This window comes from Suricata suricatta, chromosome 4 (assembly GCF_006229205.1).
Source record: "Suricata suricatta isolate VVHF042 chromosome 4, meerkat_22Aug2017_6uvM2_HiC, whole genome shotgun sequence".
In the NCBI taxonomy this organism is placed as follows: Eukaryota; Metazoa; Chordata; class Mammalia; order Carnivora; family Herpestidae; genus Suricata; species Suricata suricatta.
In genome coordinates this window covers 8,754,288-8,769,614 of record NC_043703.1, presented here as the reverse complement: position 1 = coordinate 8,769,614, position 15,327 = coordinate 8,754,288, and the positions used below count along the sequence as shown (strand labels likewise).

At 50.4% G+C, this 15,327-nt stretch overlaps 2 protein-coding genes across 2 annotated transcripts in view; one reads left to right on the top strand and one right to left on the bottom strand.

The window, feature by feature from the left end:
• The window catches only part of TPP2 (tripeptidyl peptidase 2), a 62,236-nt gene extending 59,691 nt beyond the window's left edge, over positions 1-2,545 (top strand). Inside the window, exon 31 of the mRNA XM_029938404.1 lies at positions 1,581-2,545. Coding sequence (XP_029794264.1) covers positions 1,581-1,670 — 90 coding nt within the window. The 3' untranslated portion in view covers positions 1,671-2,545. The remainder of the gene's footprint in view (positions 1-1,580) is intronic.
• A 5,646-nt stretch (positions 2,546-8,191) lies between these two features.
• On the bottom strand, positions 8,192-15,323 carry METTL21C (methyltransferase like 21C). The gene is made up of 4 exons (XM_029936464.1): positions 15,108-15,323; positions 11,927-12,078; positions 9,846-9,963; positions 8,192-8,803 (listed from the first exon to the last, which is right to left on the bottom strand). The coding sequence occupies exons 1-4, from the start codon at positions 15,235-15,237 to the stop codon at positions 8,409-8,411; spliced, it is 795 nt and encodes a 264-aa protein (XP_029792324.1). The 5' UTR covers positions 15,238-15,323; the 3' UTR covers positions 8,192-8,408.
• Between the last annotated feature and the right edge of the window lie 4 nt (positions 15,324-15,327).

Sequence of the window (15,327 nt, the reverse complement as noted above, 5' to 3'; positions counted from 1 at the left end):
TAAATTTTTAAAACTCCTGTCCAGAAGGGACAGAAGGGCTATACTTAGCCTCAGATGCCTTCAGCCTAGGCAAAGGCATTATGAATTTTAGGCATATAGTCAGAAGACAGAGTTTTCTTTAGGAAAGAAATAAAAAAGTTCCTTTTACATACGTGTTGGCTCAGTTCTGAAATGGTTGAACATTCAGAGTTTATATTTGATAGCATTCTTCAAATGAAGTGATAGGCCATTTTGTGATTTTAGCACATTCTGTATCATACGCAGAGAATTCTGTGGTTGATGTTAGAAACCTGAGGTAAGAGACTCTCTTCTTTCTGTACAAGTTAGTTGTCAACGTAAAGCTTACTGAATTCCGCAGAAATCACTGCGGCCCCAGCTGGTCTGTGGACACGCACCCTTGGGTTTTGCCTGAGGGGTGTCTGGGGTCGGCAGCCTGGTCACGCGGATGTGGCCCTGGGGTCTCTCCGTACCCAAGGTCTTTATTCTTTGAGAGTCAAACTAACCAGTAGGGTCCTGGGGAAATCTTTTTATAATTGTAGGAAACTATAGGTTATCTTTACTCTTAGACCTTTTCTGTATACTTTCATCAATGTGTCCAAATTGTAAGGCATCTTACATCAGTTCGTCAGGTGTTTGAACAGGTTAAGAGAACTCTTTCTGGCCGGCCGCCAGTGAGGTGTGTAGTGCCACGTCAGCTGCAGGCCGTGAGCTCAGTTCAGTAAAGCCCGGACTCACCCAGACGTTCACACCAGGGGGGGGTCTCATGCCTCGTGCCCCCTCCTCTATGCCTCTACTGCCCGCCCTCCACACCTCAGCTGGGACAGGTGGTGAAGCCCACCACATGCATGCGGGATAAACTCCTCCCCGTGGCCCGCAGGGCTCCTGCCCTCCTCCCCGGCCACGCCTCCTCCCGCAGCCTCGGACTGGCTCTGCTCCCACCCACGAGCCGCCTGCGCGGCCGGAGCGGCCACGGCCCTTCCCAGCAAGGGACCCAGCTAGTCCCGCTGCGCGACAGCTCTTCCCTGGGCTGGCAGCGTCGATTTCTCCTTCAAGTTTCCCCCTACGTGTCGCCTCCCGGATAGCCCACTCCTGGCCGCCTCACTCCCCAGTCACTCTGTTGTCTTACAAGGTTTTCCCTATTCTGTACCTGACATGCACATCGTATTTACGGACTCGCTTATTCGTCTGCTCGCGGATTTGCTTTTATACTCTTCGGTTTTCCCGAGTAGAGCATGACTTCCCTGGAAGTGAGGAGTGACTTTGTTCAGTGCTGTTCTCCCGGTGTCTGGAACAGTGTTTGGCTTCTAGTCAGACAGGATGAAAGGCAGCTGGGTTGGTAGGGAGGAAGGGGAGACCGGAGGGCAGGCAGGTTGGCTGGACTGGTCATGACCGCCCGTTCTGGTTGGTAGGACAGTGAGGAGCGTGGTTGATGGTGAGGAAGGGCAGTGGGCCGGGTGGAAGGAAAGTTCTGGGTGCTCCTCCCGCTGTATTAGCCTTCCGTACCGAATGCAGCATTTACCCTAAGTACTGAGCGCGAGAAAATCTGCTTCTTGGTGATACATTTCTGTGTTGTGTTCCAGCTGATGAAGTTACTTGGATGGACCCATTGTGCGTCTTTCACCGAAAGCTGGCTTCCCGTCATGTATCCTCCTGATTATTGTGTATTCTAAAATAGCAACCAAGACTTTGAATTTTAAAAAAGGAAGTTTTATAGTGAATGGGTATAAAAACAAATTTGTGGCATTTTTAGTCTAATGCATGTTTTCATCCGCTATCAAATACTGATTATTAAAAATGATGTGTATTTATCAGAGAATTTGCTGGCGTGTGGCTTAATACATGTAAGTCTAGACCTCTGACATCATGGTGTTTTTTTAATGCCTCACTCGGCTGGCACCGGGCTGTGCCCTGCCTGCCAGCACCGGCGGCTTTCGGTTGGGTTGCAGATACCACTCGCATGCTGGGTTTTGAACAGTGACTTTTAACTGCAAACCTGTAAAATTCTATTTTTTATTTTATAAATGAACAGGGTTTTAACATGCTCAACTTTAATTTTTTCAATTGTATGAAGGCCTTAAAAAGCTACATTAAGCGTAGCTAAAATTATTTATTGGACTAAAAAATAACAGAACTTCATTTCCAGTTTGTTTGGTTTTGTTGTTGTTTGTTTTTTTATTTTGCAAACATTTACATTCAATTAAGGGGAAAAAATAAAACCGGCACAAATAGATGTGTGGCGATCACAGGAGCGTACCGCTTCTCCCTAGATCAGTCTTCACCTTGGAGTTATTTCAGGTCAGTCACTTTTAACATCCTTTTGACGTGCAGAGCGTCAGAATGAACGGATAATACATGTGTAAGTGCAAGACAGCTAACTCTTTATCAGGTATTGTAAAGATACACATATGGTATGTTTATTGAAGTTGAAATCATGTAAACACGTGAATAAATGTGCAAAAAGCAAGATCATGGTATATACCATATGCATTCTGGTATCTTCATTTTTTTTTATAAATAATAAAAGTGAATATTGAAGCTTCTTAAAGTTGGTCTTAATTTTTCATAAATAAAATTTGGGGTTAAAACAGAAATAATACATTAAATCAATAGAAAAACTCAGCATGAGTAATTTATTTTCTATTTCCTGTAGGCTTGCAAGTATTTGACTCTGTCGCCAGTTCTTATTCTGTGACTAACTTTCGTGTATGTTTTTGGCTTTTTATTTATCTTTCTGGCTACTCTACGTCTCTCATCCTTTCTCCATAGAATAAAAAGACACACGTAGACAATACTGAAAAGCCTCCACTCACTTACACAAAGGTGCTTGTGTGTGTGGTTATGGATTTTACATCTTGTTCCCTTAGAATTTACGACCACAAAGGGCCTCCGACTTCTTACCTGGTGACTCATAACTGGTTATCTGATAAAAACATTGGATCCTTCTTATGAAAAACCCAAGTGTGCTTGCAAACATTTTGCGCACGATTTCTGCGCCATCTCGAATTTAACAGCCCCGTGCATATTCTCTCCCAAGCACACGTACTTTGATCCTCACCCCTAGGGCCCCCACGGCTACAGATTCAGTCCAGTGAGGAAGCCGAGAGGCTCAGAAAGGGGAGGGTAGCTGGCTGGTTGGTTGGTTATTCATCAGACAATCCCCGGTTTTGGGGCGCCAGGGGAGGCTCAGTCAGTTAAGCGTACAACTTCGGCGCAGGTCATCTCACAGTTCATGGGTTCGAGCCCTGCGTGGGGCTCTGTGCTGACAGCTCGCAGCCTGGAGCCTGCTTCCGATTCTGTGTCTCCCTGTTTCTCCCCTACTCATGCTCTGTCTCTGCCTCTCAAAAATAAACATGAAAAAAAATAATAAAACCCAGGTTCTGCTATTCCTGGGAAGTGCTGCCTGCGTGCACAGAGGCCGGGGGGGGGGGGGGGGGGGGGGGGGGGGGGGGGGGGGGGGGGGGGGGGGGGGGGGGGGGGGGGGGGGGGGGGGGGGGGGGGGGGGGGGGGGGGGGGGGGGGGGGGGGGGGGGGGGGGGGGGGCAGCCACAGGTCAAGGCTTGGGTCCTTCTCAGAGCTCAGTGAGGACTGTCATCCTCTGCATGCCCAGGTTTCAAAGCCCGTGGGCGCCTCGGGCCTCGTTTCCCAGCTTTTCCTTTTACACCTTTCAATTAGCCCCAGCCCTTGGCTGCCTCAGGCGCCCCGGAACCCCGCACCGCCTGTCATTCTCTAGAGTGCCTCCCCTTGGGGCAAGGCGTCTAGGCCTGAGATCTGAGCCCAGTTAACCTAGGACAGGCCTGTGCATGGGGTTCTCTAGGGCATAAGCGGTCCAAGCGTTGAAGGAGCCCCCCCCTCCAGTGACCGCCAGGCTGCCGCTTTGCACAGTGACCGAGCCGATGGAGACGCCATGGGGACGGCGGTGTGACGCCTCACAAGGTTCGCTGCTCTGACTCCCGGCAACCTCTGAGGAAGCACGCCTCAGGTCCGCGCCTGCGTTTGTTAGTCCCCCAGTTCTGAAAAATGGTGCCTCTCCGAGGTTTTGCCAGTTTTCTCATTACTTTAGTAAAGGAGAAAATCTTTGCAAGGGCTTTTTCACTGACAAAGTGGTCCCCGGTTCTCAAGGACCTCTCCCTTTTTTTTTTCAAAAATCCAATTTTAATATAAATTTAAGGTTAGACACTTTCTGGCAGTACGTTTTGAGTTTTTAATTTCTTTTCATGTTTATTTCTTTTTGAGAGAGAGGGAGACACAAACCGAAAAAGGCTCCAGGCTCGGAGCTGGCAGCACAGAGCCCGACGCAGGGCTCGAACCCACCAGCCCTGAGATCGTGACCTGGACGCTTAACTGCTTAACCACCTGAGCCACCCAAGCGCCCCTGGTGGTATATTTACTACCCGCTGAGTTACATGAAGGTACAGTTCTAGGGTCCTGCAAATAAGGCTTATTTTTACATAAAAACACCATCGTTCCAGCTCTGGAATTTCTCACTTTAACACTCAGCTTTTGGTCTTTTTGATACATATTTTAATGTGGAAGAAGAACTCCGCCATGGTGGATTTTGGATAGTCTGACCTTCAGAAACAGTGCGCAGCTCCAGGCACAGGAGGTGGCCGGGCCCTCCAGACTGTGTGTGTGTGTGAGACGCTGTGAATTCCCAGCCTCCCGGCCTCCTGGCCTCCTGGCCTCCCTTTCTTTAGTACTGAAAAGGAAACAAGTTGAGCTCTGTGTTTTCGGGGAGGGGGGGAGGTTACGAAGTAATAGAGGTTTTTAATAGCACACTCGGTAAAGCATGAATGTTTTCAGGCAAATTTTTTTTTAATTTCTTTGTTAATGTTTATTTTGGAGAGAGAGACAGAACAAATGGAGGAGGGGCAGAGAGAGCGGGAGACAGAATCTGAAGCAGGCTCCAGGCTCTGAGCTGTCAGCACAGAGCCCGACGCGGGGCTTGAACTCACAAACCATGAGATCATGGCCTGAGCCGACGTCGACATCTGATGTTTTAAGGGACTGAGCCCCCCAGGCGCCCCAGGCTGTGTTTTGTAGAGACTCAATAAGCCACTCACTAGTTCTCAGGTGTAACAATAACATCCATATCTAATTACTACTTTTTTCTTCTGTTGCAGCTAGTCTTCCACAGATGGTAAACATTTACAATGATGATTGGTTAGTTCGCTGAGGATGTTAGAGATCCATCCACGGACCAGCAAAATCTGCTTTGAACTGTGTGATTCCTAGACCGGCTCTGTCAGTGAGGGGCCGTGACCGTGACCCGGGGCGGGGGGGGGGGGGGGGCACTCCTACAAAGCTGTCTTGTCGTCCTCTGCTCTCTGTCCCCATCACACCGTCTCCACGGTGACAGCTGCACGCACGTAAGCTCTAGAAGAAGTGTCCTCGGTAAAGTCATTCTTGTTTCTTTGCGATTTGGTTAATACAGGAGGTAAAATAGTAGAAGCCAGCAATAGGGGCGCCTGGGGGCTCAGTCGGTTGAGCATCCGACTCTTGGTTCCAGCTCAGGTCATGACCTCATGGTTTATGGGTTCAGGCCCCATGTCGGGCTCGGCGCTGAGAGTGAAGAGCCCACGTGGGACTCTCTCTCTTTGCCCTTCCCCTCTCAAAATACATAAACTTAAAAAAAAAAAAGTCAGGAAGCCAGGGATAGGGAGCACCTGGGTGTTTCGGTCCAGTCAGCTTGGATTCTCGCTCTCCCTCTGTCTCTGCTCCTCCCCCAGTCGCTCTTCTTTCTCTCTCTCAAATAAACTTAAAAAATAAAAAAGTCAGGTACACTCTTCCTGTTCCCCACTTCTCGTAATGGAGGCCAATTTTTGCTCCACACCCACTGAAAGCAATTGAAAGAGGTACTTTTTACAGAAACAGAGAAGGGGGCACCTGGGTGGCTCAGTTGAGCATCCCACTTGGGCTCAGGTCATGATCTCATTGACGCAGGCCAAGTCCGCTCGAGGGTCACACGCGACTAATCACGGTTCCAGAGGCGACGGCAGATGTCAGTTTCCGAGACGAAGTCAGGACCACCTGTACTCCCAGTCCCGAAAGGGAAGTGATTCTAGACTCTTGACCTTGCCAAGCCCTATCCAAAACGTGAACAGAATATAAAGCAACTGGAACTCTCTTCCTTGATTCTCCTTTTACGGATATTTTTAAAGTCCCTCACCTGTATCTCAATGACTCTATGTACTGAGCTACCTCAAAACTCGCGAGCATCCAACCACAATCCTCTCTTTTCACGAGTGGGACTTGGCTAGAGGGCGATCCAAGGCGCACTTGGCCTGGGTGGTTGCAAACCAGAGTCATTAAGATGTACAATTTACACCAAGAACCAGATGGAGGGACGTAGGAAGGTTCCGTCATCATAACGCGGGTGAAGATGCTACAGCAGATAAATGGCAGGAGGAAAAAGGAAGAGGTTCACCCTACAGGTTGAAAGAGACTTCAGGTCAGTGAATTACATTTGTGGACCTGGCTGAGCCCTGCTTCAGACAAACTCTAAAAGTAAATGTCATGACATTTAGGAAATGACTAGAAATTGGAATACTGGCTTTTTCAACATATGACTATGCAATACTAAATTATTTAGTATAAAATTTTATATTACATCAAATATATTTTTGGGTATAAAATTTTATATTACATCAATCTTGCTTTTCTAAAAGGGCAGACTTGTATCCATTTAGAAAATAATAAAATAGGGGGCACCTGGGTGGCTCAGTAGGTTAAGCATCCGGCTATGGCTCAGGTCATGATCTCAAGGTTTGTGGGTTTGAGCCCCGCGTCGGGCTCTGTGCTGACAGCCAGCCCAGATCCTGGATCCTGTTTCAGATTCTGTGTCTCCTTCTCTCTATGACCCTCCCCTGCTTGTGCTGTCTCTCAAAAATAAATTTAAAAACATAATAATAAAAAAATTGTTTTTAAAGAAAATAATAAAATAAGCCTATGATCATCATATCCCTTTGTTCTAGAAATGTGAGTGAAATCCACTTATAAGTCTAAGAAGAGACATATGGGTCAGATTCTATCACTGTAATACCATCGGGTTTATATGTTAACATTTGGCAACATTGCTAAACTCTTTCTTTATGTTTATTTTTGAGAGAGAGAGACAGAGCATTAGCGGAGGAGGGGCAGAAAGAGAGGGAGACACAGAATCCAAAGCAGACTCCAGGCTCTGAGCTGTCAGCACAGAGCTTGATATGGGACTCGAACTCACAAACTGTGAGATCATGACCTGAGCCGACGTCCGATGCCTAACGGACTGAGCCACCCAGGTGCTCCTGCTAAACTCTTATCATTCCAATGATTCCACTGTAGATTATCTGTCGTTCCGGGTCCAGCGAGCCATGGGCTGCACAAGCTGAATCCATAGCCTGATTCTCACAGAGTCCACAAGCTGGGAGTGAGTCTTGAGTTTTTATAAGTGGTTGGAAAATATATGCGTATATTCTATAAACAGGGCATGTGGCCTGAAGATACTGACCGGCCGCGTTTGCTGGCCCTGGCTCACATGGACAATCATACCCCACCCCCGAGCAGGGCCCCTTTCCTTTCTTCCGTTTTAAAAGTGTGTGTTTTATTCCTCTCCTTTATTTCATTGCTAAAACCTCTAGTACAATGCTGAGAAACGGTTGGAGCTAGATTTCTAGTTTTTCCCTCTATCTCAGAGAAGAAGCTTTTAACATTTTATTGTCGTGATGTTTGCTTTAGATTTTTCATAGCCTTCCTTTATCAGAACAAACAAAACTCCCATTCTTTCCTATTTTCCTAGGAATTGTAATCATAAAGTTGGGGGGGGCGGGAACCAGACAGTCCAGAAATCTAACTTGAAATGGTTGCAGACAGTTAATTGGCCCAGGAGCAGGGGATTTGTGAAGTGAATTATCTCCTGAAGTTCCTAAGATAATATCCCTTCCCAGATTCCAGGATTTTTCACGTTTAACCAGTGTTAAGCCTAAAACTATTGCCTGTCCCTCAAGATCCTCTCCCTTTGCTGCAGCTAAAATCTGTTCAAGTAGATTCTTCAAGATTAAGATGGAAGGACCTTTTCAGGCTCAGTTTGGAAAGGCACGTGACAGCAGTGCATTCTCAGATTCGCAGTCAACATAACAAGGGCGAAGTCCGCTCATTTACTAACTTATTCATATAAAGTTTACTAAACAATTGAGACCTTCTGGAAGCCAACCAAAGGGCTTTTACGTTTTTATTAATATAAATATTCTTTGTAGATATTTAGATTAATCAGATCACCTTAAATAAGTTATTTTACAAAGCTGCTACACTATCATTCTAGGCACACAGGTCGTTTTTCTGCCCTGGCTTCTCAATCTCATAAAAGGCCTTCTAGCCACAGCACAATGTCTAACCCTGCTCAAAAGATACATTTTGAAAGGCGTTTTCTTTCATTTAACCCCATTTTAGTATTCCTTGGAAAATTTTCACCGATGACTCCGGAAATTCAGCCACGAGCGTTGTATCGAAAACTTGCTTGAATTTGTCTAAAAATTCGTAATCGGTGCTGAACCTGAATTTGTTGGCCCACAGCAGCACCGTGCCTGGCTGGCAGAGGTGCGCCATGGTGGCCAGCAGCTTGTCCAGGAAGTAGTGGTGGTAGACCACGTCCGAGGCCAGCACGTAGTCATAATAGAACGCTGACCTGGGGAAGCGCTGCTCCAGGCTCTCCCCCCAGACCAGTTCTCGCACTGCGGGCAGGTGCGCAGCACGGTTTACCGTGTTCTTCAGCAGATTGTATTGGAGGTTTCCTAGGACGTCAGGCAGATCCGTTGCGGTGACTTGAGCTCCTAAGAGATAAAGAGAAAAATTGTGGTAATCACCTAGAAACGTTCAGGCAGCCACAGCGGACACGTACGCTCGGGGAGAACACAAGAAACAGAACTGGGCTTCTCAGCTTTGTCCCCGTTGACATGCCGGCTGGACACAGGGGACCCAACCCGGCCGGTAACTCTTTCCTATGAGCAGTCAGTGCTGAGTACTGTCCTACGTGTGGCAGCTCCCGGGCCTCTTACCCCAGCTGGTGGCAAATTAAGATGTCCCTAGACATGGCCAAATGCCCTTCATGGGGCAAAATCACCACTGAAACGAATCATGTTCACAGTTTCAAGAAACAGTGGTGCGGTGGTGGGAGATCTCAGGATAATTAGCTGCTCCATAGAAGAATCCATAGTGTTTTCCCTCCTAAAATTGTCTTTATCTGAAGATTTGTATTTTCTTTTATATGAAGTATTCAGCACCTAGTTTTCTTTCCACAAAGGATGATCTGTTTTGTATGATGCTCCAAAACCTAAATTTGTTAAATTAACTGTTAGGCATCTTAAAGCTCATAATGAGAGTCCACAAAAAGGACCACCATGTTTCCAGATTGGTCTGAGCAGAGCAGAACTGTAATGGTGTAGGCAGAATTATGCTGCATTTGTGCCCACCCCCTGCTCAGTGCCCGGGAACTCACGACCTGCATGTGGGGTATGAACCTGTCTTCACCTTGGATTAACTCACTTGTTTCTCTTCAAAGGATTAGTTATAACATTTCCAACGAGAAACAGGAGACATGTTCGCCACAGGGGCTGAGGGCCGCACCCCCAGAATTTGAACTTCATCACCTGGTCATCCGTGGCCTGGGCGAGGTTACTGAACCTCGCTCGGATGCAGTTAGCTTTTTTCTGGGCTAACAGTTTTCACCCTTCGCTGGTGACATTTTGGGGGGACTCGATGAGTGAAATCAGGGCCCAGCACCTAAATCCCAGCTGGCCGGACAGAGAGCACTCACTATCATTGTTGCCAGAGTAAAAGTTTTTTTGAAACAAAGTCACGGATAAACAGACAAACCTAAAAGACTGGCCACGACAGAAACAAGGCCTGGGCCGGCACCAATTTCAAGCACTTTAGCATCTTGGAGATTCAGTTCCTCTGAATGTTCTTCCAAATACTGACACAGAGCTGTGGCCTAAAAAAAATATTTGCAGTGGTCACCTGAACATTGGAGGGGTCAAACCAGTAGCGACCCCCCTTCCCTACCCCTGCAAAACACCAGAAGAGACGTTATGAATAGTTTCCGTTTATTAAGGGGCTCACATAGATCAGCATCTACATTCAATGCCTTATCTGGACCTCAGGAACCTGAAAGGCACAAAAGCGCCAGAGGAGCTGGAGACGGACTCGCTCGATGGCCTCTGTCCGGAGACGCTGCATCAGCGTCGGTGCCGGCAACGGGCAGAGCAGCTCAGCGCTCCAAGTCCGCGACACGAAGCCTCCAGAACCGGACCTCCCGCCCCAGGCTGGCCCGGCCGGGCCACCTGCTTCAGGAAGGACTGCGGAATGACAAACTCAGTGCGTCCCTCCCACGGTCCCCGGGTCCCCACGCTGGTGCAGGGCGCCCTGGGGTCCACGGGCCACACTCCCCGAGTCACAGCAACGAGATGCTAGAAAGCACGCGAATGAATTCAGGCAACTTTTTACCCAGAAGCTCAGACGTCCTTTCCTTCCTCCTGTGTTCTCCTCTGCCTCCACCTCCCCCCACCTCTCTACGAAGAGATAAAAGTATTGGGTCTGCAGGTGTTTACATCGAGGGGTCCCGGCTAGCAAGGCCCCGGACTCCAGAGATCAGGAAGGTTCCGCAGAGGGAGTGCCCTGGGTTAGGAACCGGAATCCTGGGAAGCATTTTGAGCTCTGGTTTGCGTGTGGAGTTAGCTCTCGTCTTCCCTTGGCTGCTCCGGGCTCCTTATGACACCACTTGGGTCTGGGGCCTGGGCTGGACGGGGGTGGCCAGGACCTGGGAGCCGCGCCCCTCAGTGAACTGTCACACCACAGACAGATGGGACTCTCCGTGTCTCCTCTGCAGGGATTCGGCGGGGCACATGGGGGGTGTAAAGGAGGCTCACTCTGGGGACCCAGGGGGCCCATGAGAGGTGTCCTAGGTGCTGAAGGACACAGAGCACGAAGAGGGGGGTGGAGACATCCAGCAAGGAACAGTAGGTGGAACAGCACCGACGCAGGCACATCGCACAGAGTTCTGGCCATGGGAAGGGAGCTCTGCGGCTGAGGATGGCGGATAGTGATTCCCGGTGCGGGGTTTCAACATCAGGGGGTGTCACCTAGAGCCACCCAGGGCACGCTGTGAGGGGTTCTCTCAAGAGGAGGCTGCAGGCTTCCCTCCGCCCCCTGTGGGTGACGTCTGGAGACCCAGCTCCATGAGCCCCTGCACGGTGAGCGCCCCAGCTTCCCAGCCAGCTCCAGAAAAGGGTCTCCTTTGCAGAGAGCCGCACTGGGCATCCCATGGGCTCTTTCCCACCTGCCTTCGCCGCTTGCGGGACACCGGGGTGCCAGGAGGCCAGGGCTGGCGCGTGAAGGGTGGAGGCCTCACCGAGAATAGAACAGGCCCGTGGACAGATGCTCCTCTGCCCTCCGATCTCCGGACCCGCCCCGCCCAGTAGGTGTCCATTCACCACGTGTACTACACCCGGGAAGCTTCCGCGCTTTTCAGACGGGTCCCCCGGAAGCACACCAGGTCCACACGCGCAGGGGTGAACTCCTAGCTGCCTTATCTGCAGGGTGGCAGCTCCAGGAACCACTCAGGACCACCCTCCTGCTCCCGGCTCACCTGTGCCCCCAGGGACCCAGGACGCCCGCCCCAGGGACCCCCAGGGCGCCTCCACCCCCAAAGCTCAGCGTGCGGGTCTGCATTTGAACCCAGATCCCAGGGCCATCCCCCGGCAACGACAGAGCAGCTTGGATCGGAGCCCCTCGGAGCACAACCGAGGTGGCATCGGAGGGCCACTGTCCCAACCCCGGTGGCACAGCTTTCCCAACGGGTGGACATTTCTGAGCCCCCGTCTCCCCAGCCGCCGGGTGAAAGCGGGTCATTGTCGCCCGCGCAGACCCCGCCGTCCCGAGGGCAACGGCTGCCTCACCCCCGGCCACACCACGGCGCCATAGCTCTCGATGGACTCCTGGATGACGATCTTGGCGCCTGCAAACAGATAGTGCTCCTGAGTGTAGCTCTCATAGTCCGTGGGCACGAACTGCTGGAGGCCGGGGAGGGGCGGTCCCGCCTCGGTCGCATCTGTGGGGCAGAAAACAAAATAGGTGCCGTGACTTGTGGGTCCAGCGCAAGTCCCGCCAGGTAGAGCCGGGGAGACGGGCATGGACTGGGCTGATGCTGGCATGACCGTGGCTGCCCACTAGCACAAAACCGGATGATCTGGGGTGACGGGGACACGGAGGTCAGACGTGACATGTTCGTGATATAACGAAATGCCAGCGGATGCCCTGGGCCCTCCCCTGCGGCCGTCTCTGCCCCTCTGTCCCCATGGCAGGAGCTAGCTAGCTAACCGGCAGCACGGCCAGGATGAGGACCTAGACAAACACGGACCTGACTATTTTTAGGTCTCCAAGTGAAGTAACATTCCTGCACCTTGGCCGGAGTGTGTTCCTTCAATCCTTCCCACGACTCCTCCGCAGAAGGTCCGGGTCACCCAACGACGAGCCGGCTCCCCAGCCCGGGGGGAGGGCGTCAGATGAGCCCTGGCTATTAAGTTACTATTGCTTTAAATACCCTTTCAACTCATGAGTAGCTCTCGAATATCATATAAAATGAGAGGAAAAGAGCACCTGATCGGGGCTGACGTCCCGGAAGCACGGGTCCTGCAGATTTTGAGGAGGGTCTCAGAATAAAAAGAGCAGCCCGGGAAAAATGTCAGGACTGGGGACACTGGGCGCGCGCACAGCAGAAGAGAAGGTACCATCTGCGAGAAGGAATTAGCAGCCAGGAGCTGCATGCAACCTGCCTTCGCTCCCTGAGGCTCACCTGGGACATTTGTCACCACAGGTGGAATATGGGCTTTGGAAAGTAGCTAACAGGAGCGGCGCGTTCACATTTGAGGTGCTCTAATCAGAAATCTACACTCAAGGCGAAAGAGGAGGAGGCGGGGACAGGGGCGCGAGTACAAGGTGAAGGGTCGAGGGTCTTTGGAGAAACCTCATGAGGAGTGCACCCTTCGAGGCAGGGACGGCCGGCAACTTGGGGTGTCCCTGATGAGCACGTGCACGGGGCAGATGTGCGCTGCTGGCCTGCTCACTGGAACAGGGTCACCGAAGACCACCGGCGTGCGGGGTCAGCTCTCCGAAATGTTGACAACTGTTTGACCATGCCTGCTGAATCCAATTATAAGCAAACAAAAACGCAAAAAGCAGGGCTCAAGTTGCGTCTTCACATGTGTTTTCATTTTGTTTTCTAGAAATTAATTTTTGTTGTATGTTACCAGAAAGCGTCAGTGGGCAGCAGACTGAGAAGTGGTCTTAGAGCCCAGCGGAGCCGGGGTTTGTAGACTAGGGTGTAGACTAGGGTGTAGGCAAGGGTGTGCACATCCCTTCAGGAGCACTGCTCTTGGCCCCCAGGTCTGATGAAGTGTGGGCTCCAGCCCTCGGGGAAGAATTCTGCTCCCTGACCCAAAGGTGAGCTTTCCAGAGACCTGGGACTTCACAGAGCAAGAACCTGCTAATTAATAGTGGCCAGGTCAGTTGTGAGTCATTGTCTTTCCTGTCCTGCACCCTGGTGGGTGGGAAGGAGACCTACGGCCCTCACCTACCTCTTTTTATGGGAAGCTCATGACATCTAACACCACCAACCCGTTATCTGTGAATGACCAAAGAGGGGCTAACCTCTTCCAGCGAGCCGGAGGCTGACTGGGCTTTGCAGAGGTGATCAAGAGGCAGAGGACTAGACCGTGGTGTATCAGCACATGCTTCGCAGTTAGTGTGGGGCGAGGGGCAGAAGCACTGACTTGTAGGGTCTGACGTTTACCATGGAGTCAGAGCTCCCACCGCGGCCATTGCCAGCCTCCAGCGGACGCCGGGGAAGGACGTGCAGCTGCTCACCATGGCGAAGCATTTCCATTATGCAGAGGCAAGGACACCAATGACCTCAAGGGCATAGGTGATCTTAAAGATCGTCTTATAATGCAATCCAATAAGTCAGGATGAGCTGTGTTTATTACCTTATCCTTTAAACATTCCTTTGGCTTTTATATAATCTACCAAGTGGTTAAGTTTTCATAACATAAATTTCAGTAATGGCCATGTTTAACAACAATCCTCAAAAAAACCAAAAAAACCCAAAAACTCCCTGACATTCAGGAGCTGGGACAGGCCAGTTGGTACAAGCTGCCGGCACAGGGCGACTCCGTATTCCTCCGAGGTTCCATCACTGGAGTAGGTGACTCAGAGCAGCCAGACTGGCAGGGACTCAAGCCAGCTTCTGCAGGCGTCCCTCCGCCACTGTGGCTCAGACAGCTCCTTGCCTTCCTCCTGCGTCTCACCAGCTGGAGACTCACTCTTCTCTGACGGCAGGAAGTCAATGGGCTGATTTGGAAGGGCTCACCGGTTTACAGGCTAATGAGCTGATAAGTCCTGTGTTCCCAATCAACATTGTACAGAAATACCGGCATACAAATATTCTCCCGTGAGACCCTTCTACATCCTACAAAGATAATTTATGTTCATTGCACATTAGATATTTTCACTCATGGTATCAATGCTAGTCTGAGAGCGTTAGATCGGAATTTAGAGATAGAAGTGCCTTTCTCCATAAACTAGCAAAAATAAACAGTCCTGACTTAGTGCAGTTGGAGCAGAATTTTACCATGTTAAATGGTTATAAAGGTTGGAAATGCTATATCTTGGCTTTTCTGACATTCATCGTTACGGCTAACATCTATTACTCCTGATTCCCTCTGCAGAAAGGCAACCCATGTATGACACAGCGGTCTGCCGGGGAGAACGTTCTGGCGAAAAGCCGAAGTGAATCAAGATTCCGTTTCTTTTTAGAAGTTCTTATTAACAAAAATATAACCATCTGAGATTTATACACCAGCTAAAACCGATTTGTGGACTTTGATAAGTGCAAAATAAAACAAATAAGGATTGCTTTTAATGTGATGCCTCTGCTCCCATAAAGGCACTTTTCTCCCGAGCTTCACTGTAGGAACCATCTAGAGTTAAAAGGAAATGGGCACTCCTGTCACGGAAGTTAAGTGGAAAATGCCGTGGCCAGGGAGACAGCCGAGAAGGTGCTGAGGTCTGGAAGGAGGTTACCTCCTGGAGGTCCACCGGTGCCTTCCTCCCGGGGAGCCCCCTCCGCCGCCAGCGCGAAACAGCCATCCGGGGTGCGCGGCGCCTCCTGCAGGTGCGTGGTCTGCTGCTCGGAGCTCAGACACACGTCCATGACCGCAGCTGCTGGAGAGCAGAGAAGCGGACGGCCCGGCGAGCTCAGCCCAGGCTGGCCGAGCCTCCCAGGGGCTCCAGAAGGTGCAGC

What these genes read in the sequence shown, in the direction of transcription:
- METTL21C (XM_029936464.1), bottom strand. Translation starts at nt 15,237, where the DNA reads ATGGACGTGTGTCTGAGCTCCGAGCAGCAGACCACGCACCTGCAGGAG. An exon ending in CACCGGTGGACCTCCAGGAG is followed by an intron (nt 12,079 to 15,107) that starts GTAACCTCCTTC and finishes TCTGCCCCACAG; the next exon opens with ATGCGACCGAGGCGGGACCG. An exon ending in GCGCCGTGGTGTGGCCGGGG is followed by an intron (nt 9,964 to 11,926) that starts GTGAGGCAGCCG and finishes TATTTTTTTTAG; the next exon opens with GCCACAGCTCTGTGTCAGTA.